At 41.2% G+C, this 25,981-nt stretch overlaps 1 protein-coding gene across 1 annotated transcript in view; it reads right to left on the bottom strand.

Moving 5' to 3' along the window:
• The window catches only part of LOC119953941 (speckle-type POZ protein), a 138,340-nt gene that overhangs the window by 30,491 nt on the left and 81,868 nt on the right, over positions 1–25,981 (bottom strand). The window contains exons 5-6 of the mRNA XM_038778645.1: positions 22,657–22,808; positions 19,070–19,197 (exon numbers count right to left, since the gene is read on the bottom strand). Coding sequence (XP_038634573.1) covers positions 19,070–19,197; positions 22,657–22,808 — 280 coding nt within the window. The remainder of the gene's footprint in view (positions 1–19,069; positions 19,198–22,656; positions 22,809–25,981) is intronic.

Here is a 25,981-nt window from a genome sequence, read left to right as displayed (position 1 = left end):
TGGACTGGGGTGAGCCCAGTAAGTAGTAAGTCCAACAGGCTTATTTGGAATCACTAGCTTTCGGAGAGGAGCTCCATCAGGTTTAACTATCTTTCCCCATTCTAGTAAGTCAACGTGAAAAAACTTAACCCTCACATACAAAAACCTGAAACACATCAGCCACCTGCAGTTCACTCTACTTCTGTGCATACATTTTCACTCCTTCACTCACTCCTATTGCTTGTTCTGCTCAGTGTACAAATCCAACCAGCTTCAATTGTTCACCAGTCTCTGATTTATTATTTCCTTCTTCAAGGCTTATTACTCCACCCAGCTTTCCATGTAATGCCCAGCATAATGATTTGGTGTGGCCTAATTTATTACAATGGAAGAGTCTAAACTTTCCTCATATCTCTTATTCCCTCAACACCATCTTTTTTACTTTGAGGTGAAGTCTCCTTGGAATTATCAACCACTCCCTCAATGCCTTTTCTCACACCTTCTCATGTTCTATCTTTTGCAGATTTAAAAGTGTGTCGAAAAAAAGCTTTGACCTATGAACCAGTTCATTATCATCCACAAGCTCCATGGCTTGCCTTGCAGTTTTAACTCTTTGTTCCTCCATACGAGTTCTTAAACTAATTTGAGTTTAAACTAATTTGGCAGGAAGGTAGGAATCAGAACAGTATGCCAGCAAGTGTAGAGACTGGGGATGAGCATGGTACCAGGGTCAGGCTTGCTAAGAGGAAGGGTAGGCTGGGGAGGTCGAACTCAGTGGGACTGGAGGTCTGGAGTGTATCTGCTTCAATGCACAGAGTCTAACAGGTAAGACAGATGAACTTAAAGCCTTGGTTCACGTGTCGAACTTGGATGTGGTTGCTGTAACGGAGACTTGGTAAAAAAAAGGGACAGGACTGGCAGCTAAATATTCTAGGATCTAGGTATTTTAGGCGAGACAGGGAGGAAGGAAAAGAAGTGGGGGAGTTGCAATACTGGTTAAGGAACATATTACAGCTGTACAGAGGGCAGACACCATGGAAGAATCAAGTAATGAGGCACTGTGGGTAGAGCTCAGAAACAGGTAGGGGGCAGTCACTATGGTGTACGACAGGCCTCCCAACAGCCCACGGGAAGTTAAGAAACATATGTAAGCAGATTTTGGATAGATGTGGAAATAATAGGGTTGCTGTAGTGGGAGACTTTAATTTTTCTCAGACTGGAAATCCCTTAGGGCTAGGGGTCTGGATGGTGAGAAATTTTTTAAGTGTGTCCAGGAAGGGGCAGCACGGTGGTGCAGTGGTAGCACTGCAGTCTCACGGCACCGAGGTCCCAGGTTCAATCCCGGCTCTGGGTCAGTGTCTGTGTGGAGATTGCACATTCTCCCAGTGTTTGCGTGGGTTTCGCCCCCACAACCCAAAGATGTGCAAGGTAGGTGGACTGAACAAGCTAAATTGTCCCTTAATTGGAAAAAAAATTAATTGGGTACTCTAAATTTATATTTAAAAAGTGTCCAGGAAGGTTTTTTGGAACAATATGTGGATAGTCTGACTAGAAGGGGCTATGTTGGACCTGGGACGAGAGAACAAGCCCGGCCAGGTCATCAACGCTGTAGTGGGAGAGCACGTGGTGAACAGTGACCACAATTACGTAAGCTTTCGGATATTCATGGAAAAGGACGAGTGTTGTCCTAGGGTTAAGGTGTTAAATTGGGGGGCGGTTAATTACAACCAGATTAGGCAGGATTTCGAGGCTGTTGTTGAGGAGAGGGTGTTTTGAGGGTAAATCCATATTTGGCATGTGGGTGTCTTTAAAGGAGCAGTTGATGAGAGTGTAGGATAGGCATGTGCCGGTAAAAAGGAAGGACACGAAAAGCAGAATTCGGGAAGCATGGATGACCAGGGAAATTGAGAACCTTGTCAAAAAGAAAAAAGATGCATATGTGGGATACAGACAACAAAAAACAGAAAAAGCACTTGAGGAATACAAGAAAAGGAGAATAGAGCTCAAGCAAGGAGTTAGGAGGGCAAAAACGGGTCACGGAATGTCCTTGGCAGACAGGATTAAGGAGAATCCCAAGGCATTTTATACATATATTGGGAACAAGAGGGTAGCTAGAGAAAGAGTTGGCCCACTCAAGGATAAATAAGGGAAATTATGTATAGAACCAGAGGAAGTCGATGAGGTCCTTCATGAGTATTTTGCATCGGTATTCACAAAGGAGAGGGACATGCTGATTGGTGGCGAGGGATGTGTAAACACTTTAGAACAAGTCGTTGTTACAAGGGAGGAAGCGTTAGGTGTGTTAAAAAGCATTATGCTAGACAAATTCCCAGGGCCAGATAGCATCGATCCCAGATTAATGAGGGAGGCAATAGATGAAATCACTGGGTCTCTGACAGAAATCGGTGTGTCCTCATTGGCCACAGGTGAGATCCCAGAGGATTGGAGGATAGCCAATGTTGTACCATTATTTAAGGGTTGCAAGGATAATCAAGTAATTATAGGCCAGTGAACTTGACGTCAGTGATAACGAAATTGTTGGAAAAGAGTATCAGAGATACGATGTATGCACATTTGGAAGTGAATGGTCTTGTTAGCGACAGACAGCATGGTTTTGTACGAGGGAGGTCATGTCTCACTGATTTGATTGAATTTTTTGAGGTGACGACAAAAATGATTGATGAGGGAAAGGCTGTGGATGTTGTCTATATGGACTGTAGTAAACATTTGATAAGGTCCTTCATGGCAGGCTGATGCGAAAGATTAGATCACATGGGGTCAGGTACGAACTAGCTGGATGGATCAAGAACTGGCTTGGCCATAGAAGGTAGCAGTGGAAGGGTGTTTTCCCGAATGGAGGTCTACAACTAGTGGTGTTCCGCAGGAATCAGTTCTGGTACCTCTGCTCTTTGTAATATATATAAATGACGTGGAAGAAAACATAGTGGGTCTGATTAGCAAGTTTGCGGATGATACTAAGATTCCAGGAGTTGCGGATAGTGATGGAGATTGTCAGAGAATACAATAGGATATAGATAGGCTGCAAAATTGGGCAGAGAAATGGCAGGCGAAATTTAACCCAGACAAATGAGAGGTGATGCATTTTTGTAGATCCAATTCAGGTGGGAGCTATAAAATAAATGGCAGAACCATCATGAGCATAGAGACACAGAGATCTGGGTGTGCACGTTCACAGATCCTTAAATGTGGCAGCACAGGTAGAAATGGTGGTAAAGGTGGCATATGGCATACTTGCCTTCATTGGATGAGGTATTGAGTATAAAATCTCGAAAATTGTTATAATTATATAGAATGTTGGTTCGGCCACATTTGGAATACTGTGTCCAATTCTGGTCACTGCACTACCAGAAGAAGGTGGAGGCTTTGGAGAGTACAGAAAAGGTTTACCAGGATATTCCCTGGTTTGGAGGGTATTAGCTATGAGGAGAGATTGAATAAACAGGGATTGTTCTCCCCAGAGAGACGGAGGCTGAGGGGCGACCTGATAGAAGTTTATAAAATGATTAGGGCATATATGTCAAACTCAAGGCCCGCGGGCCAAATCCGCCCGCGGTGGAATTATCTTTGGCCCGCGAGATAATATCCAATTACTTTTTTTTAAAATTTAGATTAGCCAATTATTTTTTCCAATTAAGGGGCAATTTAGCGTGGCCAATCCACCTACTCTGCACATTTTTGGGTTAGAACATAGAACATAGAACAGTACAGCACAGAACAGGCCCTTCGGCCCTCAATGTTGTGACGAGCCATGATCACCCTACTCAAACCCACGTATCCACCCTATACCCGTAACCCAACAACCCCCCCTTAACCTTACTTTTATTAGGACACTACGGGCAATTTAGCATGGCCAATCCACCTAACCCGCACATCTTTGGACTGTGGGAGGAAACCGGAGCACCCGGAAGAAACCCACGCACACAGGGGGAGGACGTGCAGACTCCACACAGACAGTGACCCAGCCGGGAATCGAACCTGGGACCCTGGAGCTGTGAAGCATTTATGCTAACCACCATGCTACCCTGCTGCCCCAGGGCAAAAGCCACGCAGACACGGGGAGAACGTGCAAACTCCACACGGACAGTGATCCAGAGCCGGGATCGAACCTGGGACCTCAGCGCCGTGAGGCGGTTGGGCTAACCACTAGGCCACCGTGCTGCCCTAATAATATCCAATTACTATTAAAGCTGGCCCCAGCAATTGAAGCGCCTATGGCGTATGATATGGCTGATGCCGAGTTTATTCAGGTATAGTGTGAATCACAAAGTGTTGGCCTGTGGAAAAATGTTTTCATTAGAAATTACTCTGGAAAAGCTCCAGATAAAGCAATAAGAAATAAATGCAACTAATTTTTTTATTTATTTAATATTTAATGTTGTTTTTATAGGCAATAACCTAAGCTTTATTAGTTCCAGGTTCAATAAGTTCATTTTTTTATAAGTTTTGCAAAAAAACATTGAACCAGTCCGGCCCTCGTCTTGTCCCGATTTTTAAATTTTGGCCCACGGTGTATTTGAGTTTGACACCCCTGGATCAGGGGTATAGATAGGGAGAACAGTTGGACGTTTTTTTTCCAGGGCAGAAGTGACAATTACAAGGGGGCACAAGTTCAAGGTGAGGGGGGCAAAGGTTCAGTGGAGATGTGTGGAGGAAGTTGTTTTTCTTTTTACGAGGTGGTGGTGGTGGAGGCAGATATGTTAACGACCTTTAAGACTTATCTGGATAGACACATGAACAGACGGGGTATAGAAGGATACAGACGGGGTATAGAAGGATACAGGCGGTTGGTCTAGATAGGACACGTGATCGGCGCAGGCTTGGAGGACTAATGGGCCTGCTCCTGTGCTGTATTGTTCTTTGTTCTTATCACTGCAGGTAATGAATCTTTGAATTCTTCCAACAGAATTACTTCTCTAAGCATTTCATAGGTTTCTTCTACTTTTAATGCTCTCTCCCATATATCAAAATTACTTTGCTTAACCCTTTCAAATTCAATACAAGTCCATCCAGGCTATTTTCTTAAATTTCAAAATGTTTGCCTGCAAGCCTCCGGGACTAACTCATAAGCACGCAATAGTCACTTCCTAGACTTTTCCTCTGACAAAGACACATGGACTCCCTTAGTCCTACCTACAAGTTTGCTCTAGGGTTGCATCCAAATATCCTGTGACCATTTAATTTGTCTCACTACTTTCTCAAATTTTTAAAATGCCTGGACATCCTTTGTCAAATTTTACAAGTGCCTGTACAAATTTCAACATCTCCTCACTAGCTTCATGACAAGAACTACTTCCTTCCTCACCTGCTCTAATTTTTCTGCTTTATCTTCCCCATTTTATATTGAAATTCTGTCTTCTTTTCTCTTTGTCATTGCTAACGGTTCCATTTCCAATTCCCTTTTAAAAGCTCTTTTCCCCCTTTCTTTTTCACGAATTTCAAGCTTCCTTATTTTTCTCTTTTTCCTGCATTTCAAATTTCTTCACTTCTATTTCTCTCTGCAACTGAATTTTAGCCAATTCAATTGCCTCACTTTTTGGAGAACTTGGTTTATCAGGCAACCCTTTCAATTTTAAATGTTTTGCTCTACTTTCAATAATCTCAGTTTTCCTTAGCCTGTGGGTAACCCTAATTCCTATTGTATCAGCCAATTCAGTTACTTTCTGTCAACCAGACAGAGTTACATCTTTCATCTTTAGGAAGCCTTAGCCATGGCGAGATTAATTGCAGTCACCTTATTTTAAAATCACACATCTCCTCACTTAGTTCAATACATCCCTCACTCAGGTTAAACTTAACAAATTACACACAACCACGCCTTTCAAAATCCTGGACAAGTCCCCAATTTTTGTACAAACCGCACTGATGTTAAATGCAAGAGTATCCCAAAACCCAGAAGGGCAACTTGGAATCAAGGTTCTTAGCGCTGTAGATTTCCAATTTGGTATACTGAGAAAAGTACGTGAATCAGAGTGGAATAGTCCAGTTGTTGCGAACAATTAATAAAGAATATTTATGAATGTAAAAGGAAAAATACACAAGTAGGATTATAATACACTACAACATGCAAGTACACTGCAGGCTACACACTCAGTATTACAGGAAATTACCTCTTGGTTCCAACTACCTATAAACCCTGAATTCTGAGACGCTTCTTTGTTTGCAAACAACATCCAATATTATACAACTCTACGAACAAAATCCAGCAATAATCATGCACAGGTTATCTGGTCGTGTTTTAGAAAACGGTCTTCAGTTTCAGCAAAGATTAAATCTGCTCAACTGCAGTTTTAATCTTAACTGACTGCCTGTTTAGCAATAACTTGGGTTTTAGGAGACTGCTTCTGCAGGAAGGTGTGGCTGATGGTAGATGTGTCCATCTCAGTCTTTCTTTTTACTGCAGTTATTGTGCGATGGATATACCATTTTTCCCTTTGATGCTATCCACCCTGTGAAGTCAGCTTTTTGCATATACCTGTCAACTTCCTTATCTTTCCACTTTGAAATTATCTTTCTCTCCATACATCCATTGTTTTTCTATAGTCACCGAGGTAAAGCTTTTCACACTGATGTGCTGATTCGCATTTCAACATCTCTTCAGAAATCTCACTGTTTTCTTTTCTTTTATCCCGATTTCATTAAAATGTGATTTTCCCAATACTTTAAGAGCATTGTAGAATATGGCATCAGATATCTTCCTACAGACAGCTTAGAAAGCACTCCTCTGATTAAGCAATGGTCACAGGAGATCGGAATCATAGAATCTACACTGAAGGAGGTCATTCAGCCCATCGAGTCTGCACCGGCCCCTGGAAAGAGAACCCAACCTAAGCCGACACCTCCACCCTGTCCGCGTAACCCCACCTATTTTTGGACACCAAGGGCAATTAAGCATGGCCAATCAACTGCAGTACCCGGAGGAAACACATGCAGACATGGGGAGAATGTGCAGACTCCACACAGACAGTGACCCAAGCCAGGAATCAAACCTGGGACCCTGGAGCTGTGAAGCAACTGTGCTAACCACTGAGCTACCCTGCTGCTATGCCAGCGATCTCATCTTTGCCGACAAGTCTATTATGTGCCACTTTATCAAATGCCTTCAACTCTTTCCGTTACTTCAACAAAAAACTCAGTTGCACATGTTCATCAGGATTAGTTAGTGCATCGGGAAACAGTTGGTGCAGCTGATGCACTGGTAATGCAGTTTATATGGTAACGATCTGTAATTTTATGGCAGTTTGTCCTGGATTTTTTTGTTAGATACATTTTAATAATGAATTATTCCATTTTTGGACCTAAAAGATTGTCCTGATTCTGCTGCTCTGTCTGACTTTGATTGCTGTCTGATTGCTGTCTGCACATCCTCCCACGCACATACGGGGAGGATGTGCAGACGCCGCACAGACAGTGACCCAAGCCGGAATCGAACCTGGGACCCTGGAGCTGTGAAGCCATTGTGCTATCCACAATGCTACCGTGCTGCCATGTTGTGTACCTCGTTGTAGGTGGCTTCACGAGGACAGGTTCTCTATTACAGCAAGTTTGCATTTATACAATTTTACAAACAGTTGCATTTTCTAGTCAACAGTCACCAGCTTTCTTGAATTCTAATGCTTTGCAAGATGTCTTTATCAACAGCGGCCTGGATTTTACAATCAAGGAAAAGTGATCCCCACCAACAGCGCAAAAAAAAAAAACACTGCAGCAAGACGGTGTTCAAAATACACAAGGGGGAGGGGGGAGGAGGGGTTCAGCAGGTTCACCGTAGAAAGTTCACAAATAGCCTCCAGAAAATTCTAGATAGGTTTTCCCCCCCCCCCTTGGATTTTCATTAAGCAGTTGTTGGTGTTACTCTGTTAACTTGTTGTGCTAACTTGTTTCTCTGCTAACCGGAGGCCTTGTTCATAGTGGTCGGGGACTTCAGCAAGGCCAACCTCAAGACTGTCCTGCCAAATTTCCACCAGCACATCTCCTGTCCCATCAGGTGCGACATCACTCTTGACCACTCAAAAATGATGGTCAAAAGTCAAGGGCGCCTACTGTTCCATCTCCCGACCCAACTTTGGAAAATCAGACGGTTCTCCATTTCCCGGTAGACAAGCAGAAACTCAAGCCGGAGAATCCAGCTAAAAAGGTTGTGCAGTGCTGGTCCGAGGAAACAGAAGAGCACCTACACAACTGCTTGGAGACAGTGGACTGGCCCATACTCAAGAACTCAGCGACCAACTTAAATGAGTATGCCACCTTAAATGAGTACGCCACCACCATCACAGACTTCATCAGCAAATGTGTGGACAACTGCCTGCCAAATAAAGCAGTAAGTGCGTTCCCCAACCAGAAACCATGGCTCAATCGCGAGATTGACTCCGTACTGAAGGACAGGTCTGAGGTGTTCAAGTCGGGCGATCCTGACCTATACAAGAAATACAGGTATGAACTCCGAAAAGCCATCCGGGTTGCCAAGAGAGAATATCAGGGGCAGCACGGTACCACAGTGGTTAGCACAGTTGCTTCACAGCTTCGATTCCTGGCTTGGGTCACTGTCTGTGCAGTGTCTGCACGTTCGCCCAGTGTCTGCACAGATTTCCTCCCGGTGCTCCGGTTTCCACCCACAGTCCAAAGATGTGCAGGTTAGGTGGATTGGCCATGATAAATTTCTCTTAGTGTCCAAAAAAGGTTAGGTGGGGTTACTGGGTTATGGGGACGGGGTGGAGGCGTGATCTTAAGTAGAGTGCTCTTTCCAAGGGGCGGTGCAGACTCGATGGGCCGAATGGCCTCCTTCTGCACTGTAAATTCCATGATTGATCCAACCAAGCTAGAGTCACAGACTAACGTAGAGACTCTCGCCGTTTGTGGCAAGGCCTAAACAACGTAACGGGCTACAAAGCGAAGCCGAGCAGTATTTCCGGCAGCAGCGCACTGCTCCCTGATGCACTCAATGCATTCTATGCTCGGTTCAAGCAGGAAACCAATAATCCGCTGTCGAGTGCCCCAGCAGTCCATAACACACCCATACCCACCGTCTCAGCTTCCGAAGTCAGATCGGCCTTCCTGAAAGTGAACCCTCGGAAGACGACGGGTCTGGACGGGATCCCTGGTCATGCGCTCAGAGCCCGCATGGACCAGTTGGGAGATGTGTTCGCGAACATCTTTAACCTGTCCCTTCTCCGCTCTGAGATCCCCATCTGCTTCAAGAAGACCACCGTCATACTGATGCCAAAGGAGTAACCCATGCTGGAAATCGAACCAGGTGCCTGGAGCTGTGAAGCAACTGTGCTAACCACTGTGCTACCATGCCAAGGCTAATTTTATTTTGGAATAATAGGCTTCAAAATAAGAAAAATATAAATTCACAAGACATCTGTACAAGGCTATCTACAAAAATAATATAACGGAGCATTACTGTGAGAAAGACATTATGTTAACAAACGTATGATACAATTAAAGTTACGTAGGATTGAAGATGCGGGATAGAGATGGAAATAATCAGACAAGAATGCGATCTAAAATCGCATGTCATAAAATCTGTGTGTCGAGCATCAAGATCAGACTTGGCTGTGACCCCTCTCCTCCCCCTCCACACTCAAACAGCCTGTCAGCCCTGCATACTCTCAGGCTCCCAGCTAAGTGTCCTGAGGCAATAAACCCTACTCCTACATATTTCAAGAAACCTCAATTAAATGTTGTAATTCATTTGTCCAAATCAAAAAGCTACACAACCTCATAGGAAAAAGGAATATTGAAGCAAATAATTTCAAACAAAATCAAAGTTGTAAAGAAAAGTGTAGTTCTTCACAATTTTATAGAATCCATACAATAGAGCTGGAGCACATCCAGCTCATCGAGTCTGCACCGACCCTCCAAGAGCACCGTACCCAGGCCACCCCCCCCCCCTTCCCCCTCCTACCTCCGTAATCCCACCTAACCTGCATATCTTTGGACACTAAGGAGCAATTTAGCATGGCCTATCCATCTAACCTGCACTGAGGGGGGAAACTGGAGCAACCGCAGGAAACCCACGCAACACATTGGATTTTGTTCATTGTCATGTGTACCGAGGTACGGTGAAAAGTATTTTTCGGCGAGCAGCTCAACAGATCATTAAGTACATGAAAATAAAATTTAAAAAAAGAAAATACATAATAGGGCAACACAAGGTACACAATGTAACTACATAAACATCGGCATCGGGTGAAGCTTACAAGGGTGTAGTGTTAAGGAGGTCAGTCCATAAGAGGATCGTTTAGAAGTCAGGTAACAGTGGGGAAGAAGCTGTTTTTGAGTCTTCGTGCGTGTTCTCAGACTTTTGTATCTCCTGCCCAATGGAAGAAATTGGGAGTGAGTAAGCTGGATGGGAGGGGCCTTTGATTATGTTGCCCACTTTCCCCAGGCAGCGGGAGGTGTAGATGGAATCAATGAATGTGAGGCAGGCTTCTGTGATGGACTGGGCTGTGTTCATGATTCTCTGAAGTTTGTGGTGGTCTTGGGCCAAGCTGTTGCCATACCAGGTGGGATGCAGCCAGATAGGGTGCTTTCTATGTTGCAGCATCAGTAATCTGAGTTTTTCATGCAAACTCCACACAGACATTCACCCAAGGCTGGAATCAAGCTCATGTCCTGTCGCTGCGAAGCATCAGTGCTAACCACCCAAATAATGATGAAAAACAATCTACCATTCACCCCACAATTTAGTCACAAACTATACTTAAACATTTGCAGGAACAGCCTTAATCACGTCTGCCTCATTGTTATTTCTCAAACTTTGCTTGTTTGCACTATTACAGGGAGGGACTTGCATCTATCTGATAAAACCTTTTCTTTTGGAGTTCCCACGGGACTCCTCCAAGCTCCCACATATTCTACACAATTAACTTGATGCATGATCAAAGTGTTTGAATTTTTTTTTAAAATCCAGTTTACAGTATATAATAAGACCGTTATCCTTTGGAGGACAGTACTTGGGACATTTGATACATTTTAAGCCATTGAATAATCTTTGCTCTGAAAAATCATAGGATTGATCAGGCAAACCTTAATGTCTTTGCATGGAGGAGGCAGAGAGACTTCAGGAATCATTAAAGACACTAAAGTATTTCATTAAAATTGGCACCAAAAAGATATTCATGGTATGTAATGGTAGGCAGGACCAGAGCAAACAATGAGGGAGAGGACAGGAAGTAGCTTCCAATGCAAAAGGTCAAATTATTTTTGAATGATGAAGAAAGAATGTCAGTAAACCACCTACCTCATTTAGTCTCCAAACTAGAGTAAAACAATACAAAAGCTGGTGCTAAGGTCACGGACCCACACCTTCAAATTTGGAGAACATAATTGCCTTAAGCACAAGTGCATTAAGATAATAATTTTCAATGAAAATTTGGTCCAAGACATTTATCTTGCCCATGTCCTCACAAACATCCCTGTGAAAGTTAGCTTGAGGAATGAATAACAGGCAGTCAAATAGTTGTGTATGTGCCGTGCCAACTATTGCGCAAGATACAGCATACTACCCAATTTGTCAACTGCCACCAAGAGTTTCCAAAAGTCCCATGTTCCAAAATAAATTGTCCTTTCTATCTGCGCATAACAACCAAGTGCAGGAACAAATCTTCAGAATGGAAGAAACGGTAGGTGCTCGTTAAAGTTATTCAGGCAAACTAAAGTCAAACAAATTCAGGCAGATACAATAGGTTGGAGAAATTGTCCTGTCCACATGCTGAAAATGATCAAACAATTAGCATGTAACAGATACCAATGAAATCAAACTGAACACAAAGTTAAGTTCCCCCATCAGTTACTGCCTGAGGCTGGAAACAAAAACTATTGTTTGAGTCACTCATCCATCAGTATTTGTGGTTACAATAGGTTCTTTGATACCTCACGTCCCTGTAGGTTAAAATGACGGTCATGATATTTATAACTACTTGTTTTAAGTTTTCACAATACAGGCTTTCCTAAAGACCAGTACTGTCATTACTGACAATTCCTGTAGTCCCAGTTGTTTTATATCAGCCCTTTTGAAAGCATTAAAGCAAATTGGGATCGACAGAGCATCCATTTGTACTTCCCCAACAGAAGAATATAACCACCTGACAGCCGCTTACTCAAGAGTGTAGTAATGTCATAGTCAAGAAGTTACACTTGCAGTAGTTGGCACCCACTGTCTCCAAGTGATAATTGGCTGGACATTGTTCGCGAATAATCTGTACTGCTTTTTCAATGCTGTAAGAGTTCAAAGTGGCTGCTCAATTGAGTTAGTTTTGCACCAGCATTATATGATATTCATGGTGTTTTGAGACATTGGGTGATTAAATTCCAGATTATATACCACACATCTGCAACACTGTCAAGCTTTGCTCCCCCCATTGTGCCACCACACTTTATCCCGGAGTAATTCTGCACCTGCTAAAATTACTTTCAGGCACATTTGTTACATACTAATCATTAGAAAGAATTTTTCTATAGTTGTGGCAAGCTTTTGCCTAGGTGGGCTCTACATCTGCAGTACAAGAGTGAAGAAAGAATTCCTCTTCCTAATCTGCATTTAATACCCATGGTCATTAAAACAAGACCAGACAAGCTGCAATAACCCCATTGTCAATTAACCTGCAAACATTGTCATCACCTTCATACTTGAATGAAGGAACAGTGGGTTGTAGCCATGGAGCCTTGGCCTAGTAATGAATTCACTTGGAGGGAGAAACTAGAAATTAAAACTGGATAAAAGCTTTCCAAGTACACATACATACATTTGACAAATTTCCAAATTAAATGAAGAAAACATTTTATTTTTGAAAATTGACAAATTAAATTTCAGAATATATTCTGGAAAGCTGAACTGCCATTTGTAGGAATGATCAAGTGTTTCTCCTGGCATTTTGTGGGTTAACACAAAATGACTAGCAAAAACAGGTAGACCAAAAAACAATACTCCTAATTTAAGTAAAACCAGTACCAACACAAGACCTTATTTTGCTACACAATTGCATTTCCAGATTGGTCATGTAGCTAACTGGTAGCATGCTATGAGTTAGGGTGAAATGTAGCAATTTAAGCTGCTACCGAGTTACCTTCAGAGGATTGAGTTTCTTGCTTTGCACCAATGCCAAACCCGTGCACGGTACATTAGGCATAAAGGCTCAAACTGAGTCTAAAGTAAAGTAATGAGGCACACTTCACCAGAATAATCGCACTCCACTTCAAATGTCAAGCCTCTAGATTCAGATCTGCGGCATTACCAGCATAAAGTGAAAATGTTTTGCACCTATGGTAAAATTGAAAGATAAATGCACCCTTGTAAATACAGTTCCACTTTGGGTTAACATGAGTATTTTCAAACTTCTTCCTCCACAAGATACTTAAAAAGAAAAACCACCCACATTTTGAAAATTATTCTTAATCATCTTAATCATTGAGGGGCAGCAGGGTAGCATGGTGGTTAGCATAAATGCTTCACAGCTCCAGGGTCCCAGGTTCGATTCCCGGCTGGGTCACTGTCTGTGTGGAGTCTGCACGTCCTCCCCCTGTGTGCGTGGGTTTCCTCCGGGTGCTCCGGTTTCCTCCCACAGTCCAAAGATGTGCGGGTTAGGTGGATTGGCCATGCTAAATTGCCCGTAGTGTCCTAATAAAAGTAAGGTTAAGGGGGGGGTTGATGGGTTACGGGTATAGGGTGGATACGTGGGTTTGAGTAGGGTGATCATGGCTCGGCACAACATTGAGGGCCGAAGAGCCTGTTCTGTGCTGTACTGTTCTATGTTCTATGTACTCCAAACCGAACACTGAACGGTTTCACCATCAAGCAGTTCAGGATTTTGACACAGGAAAAGAAAAATCTCCAATTGTTTTGGCAAAATGTTTCTGCAGAATTTGTTTTAAGGAAGGTATCGTGTTTCATACTCCTGCCGGTGATCTTAGTTCATCAATCTTACCAACTGAACTTGCAATACAATTAATTGCTACAAAATAGTTCTGAAAATGCTTATGGAAAAATATTGCTAATTTTTAAAATATTTACTACATTCCCTGAAAATATTTGCGCCAAATCAAAAAGCACCACAGGAAACATTACCTTTGAGGTGCATGTGTGTACAGGAGTCCAGAAAATACCATGCAGACCTGTTTAAAATTGCATTGTAGCCACACATAAAAGGTACCATGCACTAAAATGAAATCAAAGGAGCCTTTGAAACTGGTCTTCAATCTGGTACACAATCAGGTACATACCATAATTAAAACGCACTGATAAATATCATCAGAACCGATTCTGATGGTAGCATTCATGCCTGGAAATCAGGTTGAGAGTTCAAGTCCACTTTCAGGACTTGAGTACAAAAATCAAGGGAATGAGGAAGGATTGCACTATTGGAGATACCATCTTTCGGATGAAACATTAGCCCTCTCAGGTGGACCTCAAGATTCTACGGCATGATGTGCAAAAGCAGCAAGGGTGTTATCCCAGTGTACTGGTTAATATTTATTTACCACTCATTCAATATCACACAGCTGGCTATCTGGTCATTATGACACAGTTGTGTGCAAATTGGCTGCCTGCTTTCCTGTATTGCAAAACTTCAACTTACTAATTCACTATCACAAAAAGTAGTTGAGGCCAAAACGTTGTGTAATTTCAAGGAGGAATTAGATATAGCTCTTGGGGTTAGAAGGATCAGGGAATATAGGGGGTGGAAAGCGGGATCAGGATATCAAACCTGATGATCAGACATGATCATAATGAATGGTGGAGCAGGCTCAAAGAACAGAATGGCCTCGTCCTGCTTCTATTTTCTATGTATGTTTCATTGTAAAGTGCTTGAGATGTCCTAAGCATATGAAAGTCTATAAAATGCAAGTCTTTCTTTTATCAAAATTGTTCTCAGATTTAGCACTCTGGTACAAATATATTGTAACATGACGCTCTATATAGGTGATAATGTTTGAATATAAATAGGGAAAGATTTAAACAGATGGCAGCTGGTTGCTCCAATCATTACCGAGGAGGCTACTAGATGCCCACTTGATCTCTGAAATTATTAGATATAGAATAAAGGCATCTTGAGGGATCTCTTTACAGGCCACGTTCATTGGAATTACACCAGAAGCTGTTACCGCACCTGCGTCTATTCATGGGGGGTGGCAAACAGCACATGGTTGCAAGTGTAAATGATGGCGAATCTCAACAGTAAGTCATTAAAAATTCTACAAAATATTTATAAGAACAAAACTTATTCTCACAGCTTCCTTTGCAGATAGCTTTGTCATAGCAGTTGTCATTTCAATTATGGTTGATAAAGCAGCACAATTATGACCGGACCATTTAATACAATAACAAACACTGATCCCTAGATTTCTGAATCGGTTATTTATACACGGATGCCCTGTTATCTAGTATTTAAACAATCTTTTTTTGTGCTCAGACTAAGTAATTTGAAAGCTAAAATATTTTCCATTCTGTGATATTCAGAGGTTTCACACAATATTCCAGACATCCATCCCTGATATTGCGTTCCATGGAATAGTTAGGGAAGAGAGTTTGGAGTGGAGACTGAAAACAATGGCTTCAGTCTTCCCAATGTTTAATTGGAGGCAATTTCTGCTCTTGTAGTCTAGATGTCAAAAAGGGGCTGGTTTAGCACACTGGGCTAAATCGCTGGCTTTTAAAGCAGACCAAGGCAGGCCAGCAGCACGGTTCAATTCCCGTACCAGCCTCCCCGAACAGGCGGCGGAATGTGGCGACTAGGGGCTTTTCACAGTAACTTCATTGAAGCCTACTCGTGACAATAAGCGATTTTCATTTCATTTCAAAATGCAGTCTGATAATGTAGTAATGAGAGAAGTGGTGGTGAGATGGAGTTAGGCGCCGTCAGCGTACATGTGAAATCAGAGGGCCAAAGATTGGTCCTTGGAGAATACCAGAGGTAACAGTGCAGTAACAGGACAAGAGGCCATTGCAAGTGATTCTGTGGCTATGTTTAGATAGACAGTAATGGAACCATGCGAGAGCAGTCCCACACAGCTGGATGACAGTGTTGGAGGAGAATGGTGTGGTCAACCACAGCAAAGGCTGCAGATAGGAAGAGAAGAATAAGGGGGGGGGGGGGGCATTTTTCAGTACTGTGGCAGGGGAGGATACTTGATTGGAGGGATTCGAAAATGGAGTTCCGGGAAAGATGGAAACGGATTTGGGAGGCTGTAGTGCACTTAAAGGCTTTGGGAGGAAAGGCCAATTAGTAATGGGGTGGTAGTTTGCAAGGACAGAGGGATAAAGTGCTGTTTTCTGAGGAAGTGATGAAAGCATATTTAGAGGACAAGGCCAACATTTGGAGAAAGAACCATTTACAATACCTGCTATCACTTGCACCAGTTGGGGATGCTGGGTTATCAGCAGTTTAGTGGGAATAAGATCGAGGGACTAGGAGGTGGATCTCATGGACAGGATGAGCTCAGAAAAAGCAGGAGAGGGAGGAGAGAAACTGAAGATACAAATTCAGGGCTAGGGCAAGATCAAGTGGGCTACTGGAAGGGAGGAATGTGGCAGAAGCAGCTGATTGGATTGCCTCAATTCTAATGGTAGAGAAGCCGATGAGCTCCTCACACTTGTTGTTGGTGAAGGTGGAAGGGTTGCAGAAAGGGGTTTAAGATAACAGCCTGGCAAACAAAAAAAAAAATTGCCGGGTGGGGCGGTTATCTTTCCATTCCAGGATGAGCAGTTTAGCAGATGAGAGTAGGATCCAGTAGCTTTCTTTTTCAAATGTTCCAGCCAAATTTTGCAGTGGATGGCTAAACCAGTTTTGCACCATATTCAAGTCTGCGTCCCTTGGACTTAAGTGAGCCGAGATAAGGGCCGTGCCACAGGAATAGCTTTACACTTTAGTGATGACTTAAGATGAGGATCACTTCAATTGTTTGAACCCACCTTCAGACCTTCCCATTCATAGAAATTTGTCTCAAAAGGCAAATTGGATACCTCCCCATCCAACTTCACAAAAACAGAAACTAAAATGGAAGTATATTAAGTCACGAGCACCCGTAAGATTAGGATTAGAAATTACAGACACCAGTATTACTAGACACAATTAGACATCTACCTCATCCAGTAAACCTGAATCAACATTGAGTCACAATGTTGCCACAAAGGCAAATATTAACTGAATACTCTCATACTGTTCAATAAAATCACAGCAAATAAACCAATGCCATTGTGACTATGTCGGAGAACCTGCTGACTTTACACAACAGAGCAACCTCGAAGGAACACTTGAATAATAATACTTCCTATATTTAAAGAACAATATTTCAGAAACTGGCCATGAACAACAATGACATTCAGCCATGTCTGGACTGCTTAAAAATATCTAGTTCTTGGATAGGCTTGCATGAATGCAATATCTGGCAATGGGAGACGGAATATCTCCAAGTTTGATGCTACCAAACTTTGGAATATAGCCAAGAGCTGAACTATTACAAACTTAAGGGCGGACTGTGCTCTATCACCGACTGCTCCATCAGTTGTAAAATTTAATGCCGGTTCAAAGACAAGGGTTAATTGCAAGCTATGCATATACACGTTAGCTAGCAGAAAAAGCACTGCTAGTGCATAAAGCATTAAAAAAAAACTTCAATTTAATTCTTTAAATCAATAAGCGAATAGTGGGTTATCTAGCATGTAATTGGGGTTGGCAGCTTTGATTTATAATGTACACCAGGCTCTTAATTTCCTTCTCAATTTGTGCCACAACTGCAAATTAGTTTCTTTAATATACCATTCTGTGAAAATCAAGACATTATTCTGTGGCAATAAAGTCAGAATACTTTCTGAAATGTTGATAATATAGCCCAAATATAGCTTGCACTATTTAAACTAGTGAGTTTAATTTACTTTCCAAAAAAAATTAAACAGAAATACAGTATTGTAACTTAATTTCAGCCACAGATGACATCTATAAACTGACTGATACATAAAGATTTATCGCATCTAATATACATGGGTTTATTGATGCCAATGTTGCTCAATTGTTCAATATTCTATTTTGTGCATTATCATTTAGATTTATCGAAGACATATGTGCACACATTTCAGTACAAAGTAGAATATTAGGGAATATAAACTAATGTTGACAATTTTCCAATAATTGTAATTTTAGATTCCGAATACAACAAATAGACCGTAGCACAATCCTTCTAGTCTCAGGAAATAGATGTACACTCCACAAAGAATCAGAGTGTTCAACAGCAACAGCTTGTATTTATATAGTGCCATTAATGTAGCAAAGCATCCCAAGGTGATTCACAGGAATATTTTCAAACAAAATCTGACACCAAGACACAGAAGGAGAAATTAGGGTAAATGACCAAAAGCTTGGTTAGAGTAAGCAGTATGGAGTATCTTAGAGGGGTTTAAGAGAGCAAAAGAGGTGGAGGGGTTTAGGGAGGAAATTCCAGAGCTTAGGGTGTTGGCAGCTGAAGGCCCAGGCACCAGTACTGGAGTGATTAAATTCAGGAATGTTCAAAACAGCCAGAACTGGAGAAGCACAGAGATATCAGATAGTTGTTGGGCTGGAGGAGATTGGATGCAAGGGGAGGCAAGACAGGTTTAAAATTAAAATTGAGGCATACTGGGAGTCAATGTAGGTAGATCGTGGGCACAGAGGTTATAGGACTTGTTACGAGTTATGAGACAGAGTTTTAGATGGCTTCAAGTTTACTCAAGCAATTTACGCAAGGCATGACCTTCAACATATCAGAGTGTCTCACAGTACAGATCTATCATAAACTGATGAGCCAGAAGAAAGCAAAAAGTGCAACTATTAAGTCATTTTTTATAGCGAGTGACCAGACAGTAATTGAGTTCTCTAAAACGATAAATCACCATATTGACCAAGATTGTGTAATTTACAGAATTATGTACTGAACTTTGCGAAGTACTTCAATTTGAGGCAAATTTGACATTGATTGCCCGACAAAGTACATTGTTGCCAGCCTGTTAGTCATGGAACCAATTCTGCTTGGTGTTTCTATTATGTAGTAAACATCTTAGACAGTTAAGTCATAATCACACTTGTTAAGAACTTACTTCACAGAATAATGTAAGTTTGTCATCAGGAAGGAGCCCATTGGCTTCATCTAGTAGGAAATCTCTTCTAATAAATTTCTTGAAACCCCAGTCCTTTCCTTGTACAAACCGATAAGCTCGTTGGCTCTCTGCAAAACAAAATTAGATCCGTTCGACTTAGCTCAAGCTGCAACTCTGCAAAGTAGATCAATCCTAGAAAGAGACAGCTTCTCCTATTTACATCTATCAGCTTGGATTTTAGTAGAACAGTTCGAGTCACCTGAATATCAGCCTGTACCTGGCCATGGTCACATGATACAAGGTATTATATACATGGATTGTACAGGATGGAAAATATGTTGACAAAACTATTTCAGCTGATGGCACTCAAGACTAATAAAATGCATATAGCTTTTAGCAGTAAGTATTTTCAAATTAGAATTTCTGGTGCACAAGTAAAGCTACCTCTACAAAAACCATCAGTGAAAGTTTACTTTGTACCTAATAAGTTATCATAAACATACTCTTATCTGAACAGGACAGTATTGCAAATGTGATTTTTTTTTTTGTCTAGCATATTAAAATTCTACCACATGAATTCTCAGCAACTTAAATACTATAACCTCATTTTCTAATTCAGGGTTTAACAAAGTCTGTATTGGAGCTGACCAACAAAATTTGCAAATTAAATATGAAAGTAATCCTGCAAATTGAATAATTACTTCCTTTATGGTAATCAAAATAACCATTTCACAGATCAGAGTTCAGACTGCTGTACTAACTCCAGCTGGTGATTATTCATGATAAACTGGGAGGTTGGCTTCTTATGACAAATTATTATGAGTTTTGTAAAGAATCAAGAACAGAAACACACCATGAATTAACACAAAGGCTTTTCATTTCTGGAACAGAGTTTCAATTCCAGCCCAAATTGATGGAATGAAAATCACTTTTGCTACTGGATATAAAAGATCCTATATGAAATTAACTGAAGCAGTCTTAATCCAGTACCTAGTGAGCATGACTCAGTGTCATAGTTTTGCACCAGGTGATACCAACAGATACAACAACATGGCTAATCTAGAAAGTGAAGCAGGAGGTCCTCTTAAAACAGAAGCACATTGCTAAACAAGAGTAAAAAAGTTAATTCTACTTCTAAAAAGAGCAATGCCAATGGTGGGAGTGCTTGATACCACTAGTAGGTGCCACAAATCAAATTCTATTTCCCAGATCTAACAACTCTCACCTTATTAATGGCAAACCTAACTACTTTGCCTATGTAATGCAAAAATACTTGTAAAGAGGGAAAAACAGAACTAAAGTTTTAGTTTTGCTAAAGAAATATTGACCACGGTGCACTGCACAAGGCAGTATTTTTTTTTTAAAGTGAGGCCCAAACCACAGAATCTCAGTAGAGAATTTCAAGCTATTTGATAGTAAACCAACAAAGTTAATGCAAATCTTGTGAAGTTCAAAATAGAGGCTACTTTATTCAGGATGAATATCTAGAGTGATTAAGCTGCAGTTACAGCATGTTAAACAGAACTCGTTGCTGAATGCATTAGCAATGCACGAAAGCATATAACTAAATTATGATACTGGTGATGAGTAACTTTCATACAACATTGAATTACTCTTAAAATGATTGCCTGATAGTTCAATTAAATAAAGTGATGAAATCAAAAAGCAAACGTGAACATTTACAATAGGTCCTTAAACTTCCAAGGGAAAAGGCAAATGAATACTTTGCATGAAGAATTATTAATTTTCTACCCAAAATACGAGTCTTCTTTCCCCCCCCCCCGCCAAATGTGTCAGACCTACTGTACATTTCCTAGCATTTCCAAAAGGTTAGAGCTGTTTGACTCTTAGATTTTCAATCACTTGGACTGTTCAATTGTGCATTTTTTGCCAGGCGCTAACGGAGTAAAGGTTAATGGCATCCTGTGAAAACAAAATGTTGCATAGTGCAACTTGTCCACGCTTACCTACTTGGCTGGGAGCCGACTATGAAATTTACACTGAGGTCCATGGTTTAGCCCTTCCAATCTCCCTGTAGGAGATAGCCTGGCAAGAGAATCAAATTGAAAGCTTCCTCTGGCTATCAAACAAGGGCAATTATGTTTAGTTATCTTTTTAAGTTACTGAGATGCATGTTTTCTCCTCCAATTTCAAAATAAACAATACCCAGGATTTCTATCCCTTTGGTGTTAACGGGTAGTTTGAAAACAATTATTTTAATGTAGTTCAAACAGGATGAGGGGTACATGCAGACATGCTGTAAAGAACAAAAATACTACATTTCTTTTATACTTGGCTTCCATCTCTAAGGAAGGATAAGTGCACCTTTCTCTAACCTTCCTCCCAATCTTAGAGACAGAACCAAAAAGCAGTTTGCATCATTCTGTAGCTTTAGTTTTGCCTTCATGCAGTAGCAGACTTGCCATTGGCCAGATTATTTGTTCCATTGCAGACAATACAGAAACATGACGAGGTTACAAGGAGCATCAAACATGAAGCTACGATCCCAACGAAGCCGCCAAAATGGGAAGGTTAGTCAAACAGTGGTGGCTCTTCCCTACAATTCTTAAAACAGTGCTGTATAAACAGTGCTGTCAGCAGCAGAATCATTATGCAACCAGTGGATTCTTCCAACGACTGAATCTAGGCAGGATTCCTCATTAATTTAAACTTCAGCTCGAGCCACATTTCTTAGCTCAGCATTTTTAAAGCTATTAAAGGGGAGGCTAATGAAATGCTGTGGCTTCTTTGCCTTTTTATTGCAGTTGTGAGCATCGTGTATTTTCTGAAACTTCTACACCTTAAGTGACAAAACTTAAGGGCAGCACGGAAGCACAAGTGGATAGCACTGTGGCTTCACAGCGTCAGGGTCCCAGGTTCGATTCCCCGCTGGGACACTGTCTGTGCTGAGTTTGCACGTTCTCCCCGTGTCTGCGTGGGTTTCCTCTGGGTGCTCCAGTTTCCTCCCACAGTCCAAAGACGTGCTGGTTAGGTAGATTGGCCATTATAACTTGCCTTTAGTGACCAAAAAGGTGAAGAGAGGTTATTGGGTTACGGGGATAGGGTGGAAGTGAGGGCTTGAGTGGGTCGGTGCAGACTCGATGGGCCGAATGGCTCCCTTCTGCATTTTCAAAAAGAAAGCAAATCAGATGACAAGTCATTTCTTACTTTTGGTGGTGGTGCTTGGGGGGGGGGGGGTTGAGACGGAAGGGAAGCATATTTTTCTGTTGATAGCAGGTGCATATACTGATTTGAAAACAATTCTTACTCAAGAATCAAGTCGGAGCAGGGTGTGGTGAATTCCAAATTTAATATATAAATGGCACTTTCTGAAACGTAATCAATTAGTCTGCATCGAATTATAAAACTGAAAAGGGGCATTAAAACTGTTTTGGCAAACCTGCTTTTGCAAGGACTCCAGCCTCAATAAGACAATCCCAAATTTCCAGCTGATCAAGGGGAAAAGAAGTCGAAAAAGGGGAAACATTGGTCATAAATAATTGTTCCTTTACACCAGTTTGCACAACTGAATAGAACTGCATTTAAACGCTGAGCCTGTATCTGAAGCATACTGTCACTTCACTTACCCATTGCCTTAGTTTCTTCACCTTTTGCGTTCAGAATGGAGAATTTAAATTTTGCTCTGACTTCACTTTTTGGACAGCTGACTAGCAGCAGGTAGAGTGATAGGTAATCTTTACTTTCCTCATCTAAACCCTTAGGGTTCACTCGGAGGCACCTTAAATATACATAAAAAATGAAATATGTTAAAAAGAAAATGAATGAATCACATACAGGCTAAAAAATAAAAATAAAAGCATTTTGATGCAGGGTTGGTCTGTCTTTGTCTTCACAATGGCTTTACCATAACTGCATCTAGTTACTGTATATGAAGTCCAGCTCATTTTTAAAAAGGACGATCTATCTATCAGACACACACTCAGTAACCCTGTTCAACAATTGCCATGCTGTATTCGGGCCATGATTTATCTACAACATTTTAACTACACTTCCCATCCATTTGAATGCACCAACTATCTAGAGTACTACTACAAAAACAAGCCAATACAAGTCAACAAACAGTGCTAATGTTTAAAGTTGTACTTAAATACATTTTGAATGTCTCCGGTTCCCTCCTCCTCTTAACTTATAATTTATTCCATTTTACAATGAATTTGTCGTACTTACCATTTTCTCTATAATTATCATGCAACACTTGGAGATATGGGAATATTTAATCAATTTAGGCATGACGTTGCTTTTTAACTCTGATGAACTGAAAAGCATAGCAACTCGTTCCTCATGAGCATTGTTATCCAATTTACCCCTGTGCACTTTAATGGCAATTATCTTTCTGCCTCTTCACCCTATTCCAATTCACCATCTATTACAAGTAGATTATATTGTCTTTAAGCATTCATATGCTATTATTAAAGTTACCAGCCAGTGAAAAGCTTAATGGGTGAAGTAAAAAAAAAACCTGGTCTGCCAAATGTAAACTTAAAATTTTTTAAATTGCAAAGTACTTGAATGCCATGAAAACAGAACTGCTCACAATCCTCTTATATGTATGTGCCTTCGCTTGTCCTTTATAGTCACTCAAATTGGCAAGAAGCATGAGCAATACTAAAATTTATATTAAACAAAGTGGTGGATACCAATTAAAATAATATAAAAGCAGGTTCAGAAAACAAGTACAATTCTCAACTATATACCCATCTACAGTTAAGAGAAGCATTAAGACTTGATATTTTATAGCTTTCCTGAAGAGTGCTAAAATGTTGATATGCTGAACAGAACAGTTGGGAATACTTGAATGTTGATTCTTCGTACATTTGCATCAAATTACAATTGCACTTGTATTGGCTTTTGAAGATAATTACATGATGGATGATTTGTTACAATATAATTTCTCCAGTTTCTTCCAATTGCTTAAAGGTCCACTTGGTAAATCTTGCAGCATTATCATAACCTTTGACTGTTTGAAATTAAATGTTGCATTAATAAATGTTTTAACATCACTGAAGGTGAAAGATCATGTCCACAAGCAGTACAATAACAAAAAGACAATCTCGATCAACGTACCACGGTCAAGCCAAACAAATGCAAACACTTTTCCCACCAAGATTTTGGAGATAGTTTACAGTTTTTCAACCCGGATAGACTCTCACCAATAATGAACCTGCCCTTCCAACCTATCAATTTCTCCCTTTAATGATGCAATAAATACCACTAACCTACCAAGCCTGCCATTTGACGCTCACCAGACATTTGCGTGGGATGAGATTGTTTTGAATATGACAGCAAGTGTAGCCCGGAGTACTGTCAAGGCAACATCAAATGGTTTGGGGATGCACTTCATCAATTCTTGTAATTTATAGTTTGGAGGGATGAGGGTCCTTCCTGCTCCCAAAAAAAGAACCTACCCCACCTTATTTTGAGGAAATGACAGACTTCAATTGCCGGAAATCTAAAATAAGATTAAACACTGTAAATGGTGGTTAGCACTGCTGCCTCATGGCACTGAGGACCCTGGTTCAATCGCGGCCCCGGGTAATTGTCTATGTGGAGTTTGCACATTCTCCCCATTTTTGCACAGGTCTCATCCCCACAACTCAAAAGATGTGCAGGGTAGGTGGATTGGGCATGCCAAATTGCCCCTTAATGGGATGATTTATGTTTTTTTTAAAAGACAGTGGAAATGCACTGCATGCTTTTCGGCATTTGGAAGGAGAAAGATTTCAAATTTCAGTTCTGACAAAGGAGTCGACACTCAAATCATTAATCAATTTTACTAACTTGTGCATTTTGGGAGGGCAAACAAAGAAAAGGAATATATAAGCAGGAGGATTTTGAGAGAAATAAAAGAAGTGAGACACCTTGGCTTGGGATGCATGCCCACCGGTCCCCGAAGGTGGCAGGGCAGGTAGACAAGGTGATATAAACGGCATATGGAATGCTTTCTCTAATTGGACGAGGCATAGAATACAAAAGCAGGGATGTAATGATGGAATTGTATAAAACATGGATTGTGCCACAGCTGGAATTTTGTGCGCAGTTCTGATCACCGCATTACAGGAAGGACATAACTGCCTAATAGATACAGTACAGAAGAGATCTGCAAGAATGTTGCCAGGGCTGAAAATTGCAGCTATGAGGAAACATTGGATAGGCTAGGGTCGTTTTCCTTAGCTATGAGGGGCCTAAATAGACAGGAAAGATTTGTTTCAATTACCAGGGAGTACAGATTTGAGGTGACTGGTTGAAGGATTAGAGGGGCTATTAGGAAAAAACCTTTTCACTCTGAGTGGTAGGTATCTGGAATTCACTGCCTAGATGGGTGGATGAGGTGGAAACCCTCAACTCATTTAAACGGTACCTTGATCTGCACCTGAAGTGCTGTAACCTGCAAGGCTACAGACAGAAGGAGGAAATAGAATGGGCTGCTGCATTTTTTCAGCCGGCACAGACATGATGGGCTGTATGGCCTTTTTCTGTGCCAATAAGACAATCACCTGGAAGGATTAAAGCTACAAGATATAGGATTCTTTTCATCACTATGTTTCAGTTGAGGTGAACAAGGGAACAAATTCCACTGCTCCTTTAAAAAAGTATTTTTATTATATCAGTGATTACAGTTGATATTTGTCAGTCACCACACCTCCAGGAAACTGAATTAACAACTGCACTACTGTCTATGTTATTTAGGTGCATTACATTATTAGCCCCTCAAGCTCATTCCTCAGATATGGGCAGCACGGTAGCAGTGGTTAGCACTGTTGCTTTACAGCGCCAGAGACTCGGGTTCGATTCCCGGCTTGGGTCACTGTCTCTGCGGAGACTGCATGTTCTCCACGTATCTGTGTGGGTTTCCTCCGAGTGCTTCGGTTTCCTCCCACAAGTCCCGATAGA

This window comes from Scyliorhinus canicula, chromosome 19 (genome assembly GCF_902713615.1).
Source record: "Scyliorhinus canicula chromosome 19, sScyCan1.1, whole genome shotgun sequence".
Lineage (NCBI taxonomy): Eukaryota > Metazoa > Chordata > Chondrichthyes > Carcharhiniformes > Scyliorhinidae > Scyliorhinus > Scyliorhinus canicula.
Note: the sequence above shows the minus strand (reverse complement) of the source record. Positions and strands in the feature narration are given on the sequence as shown.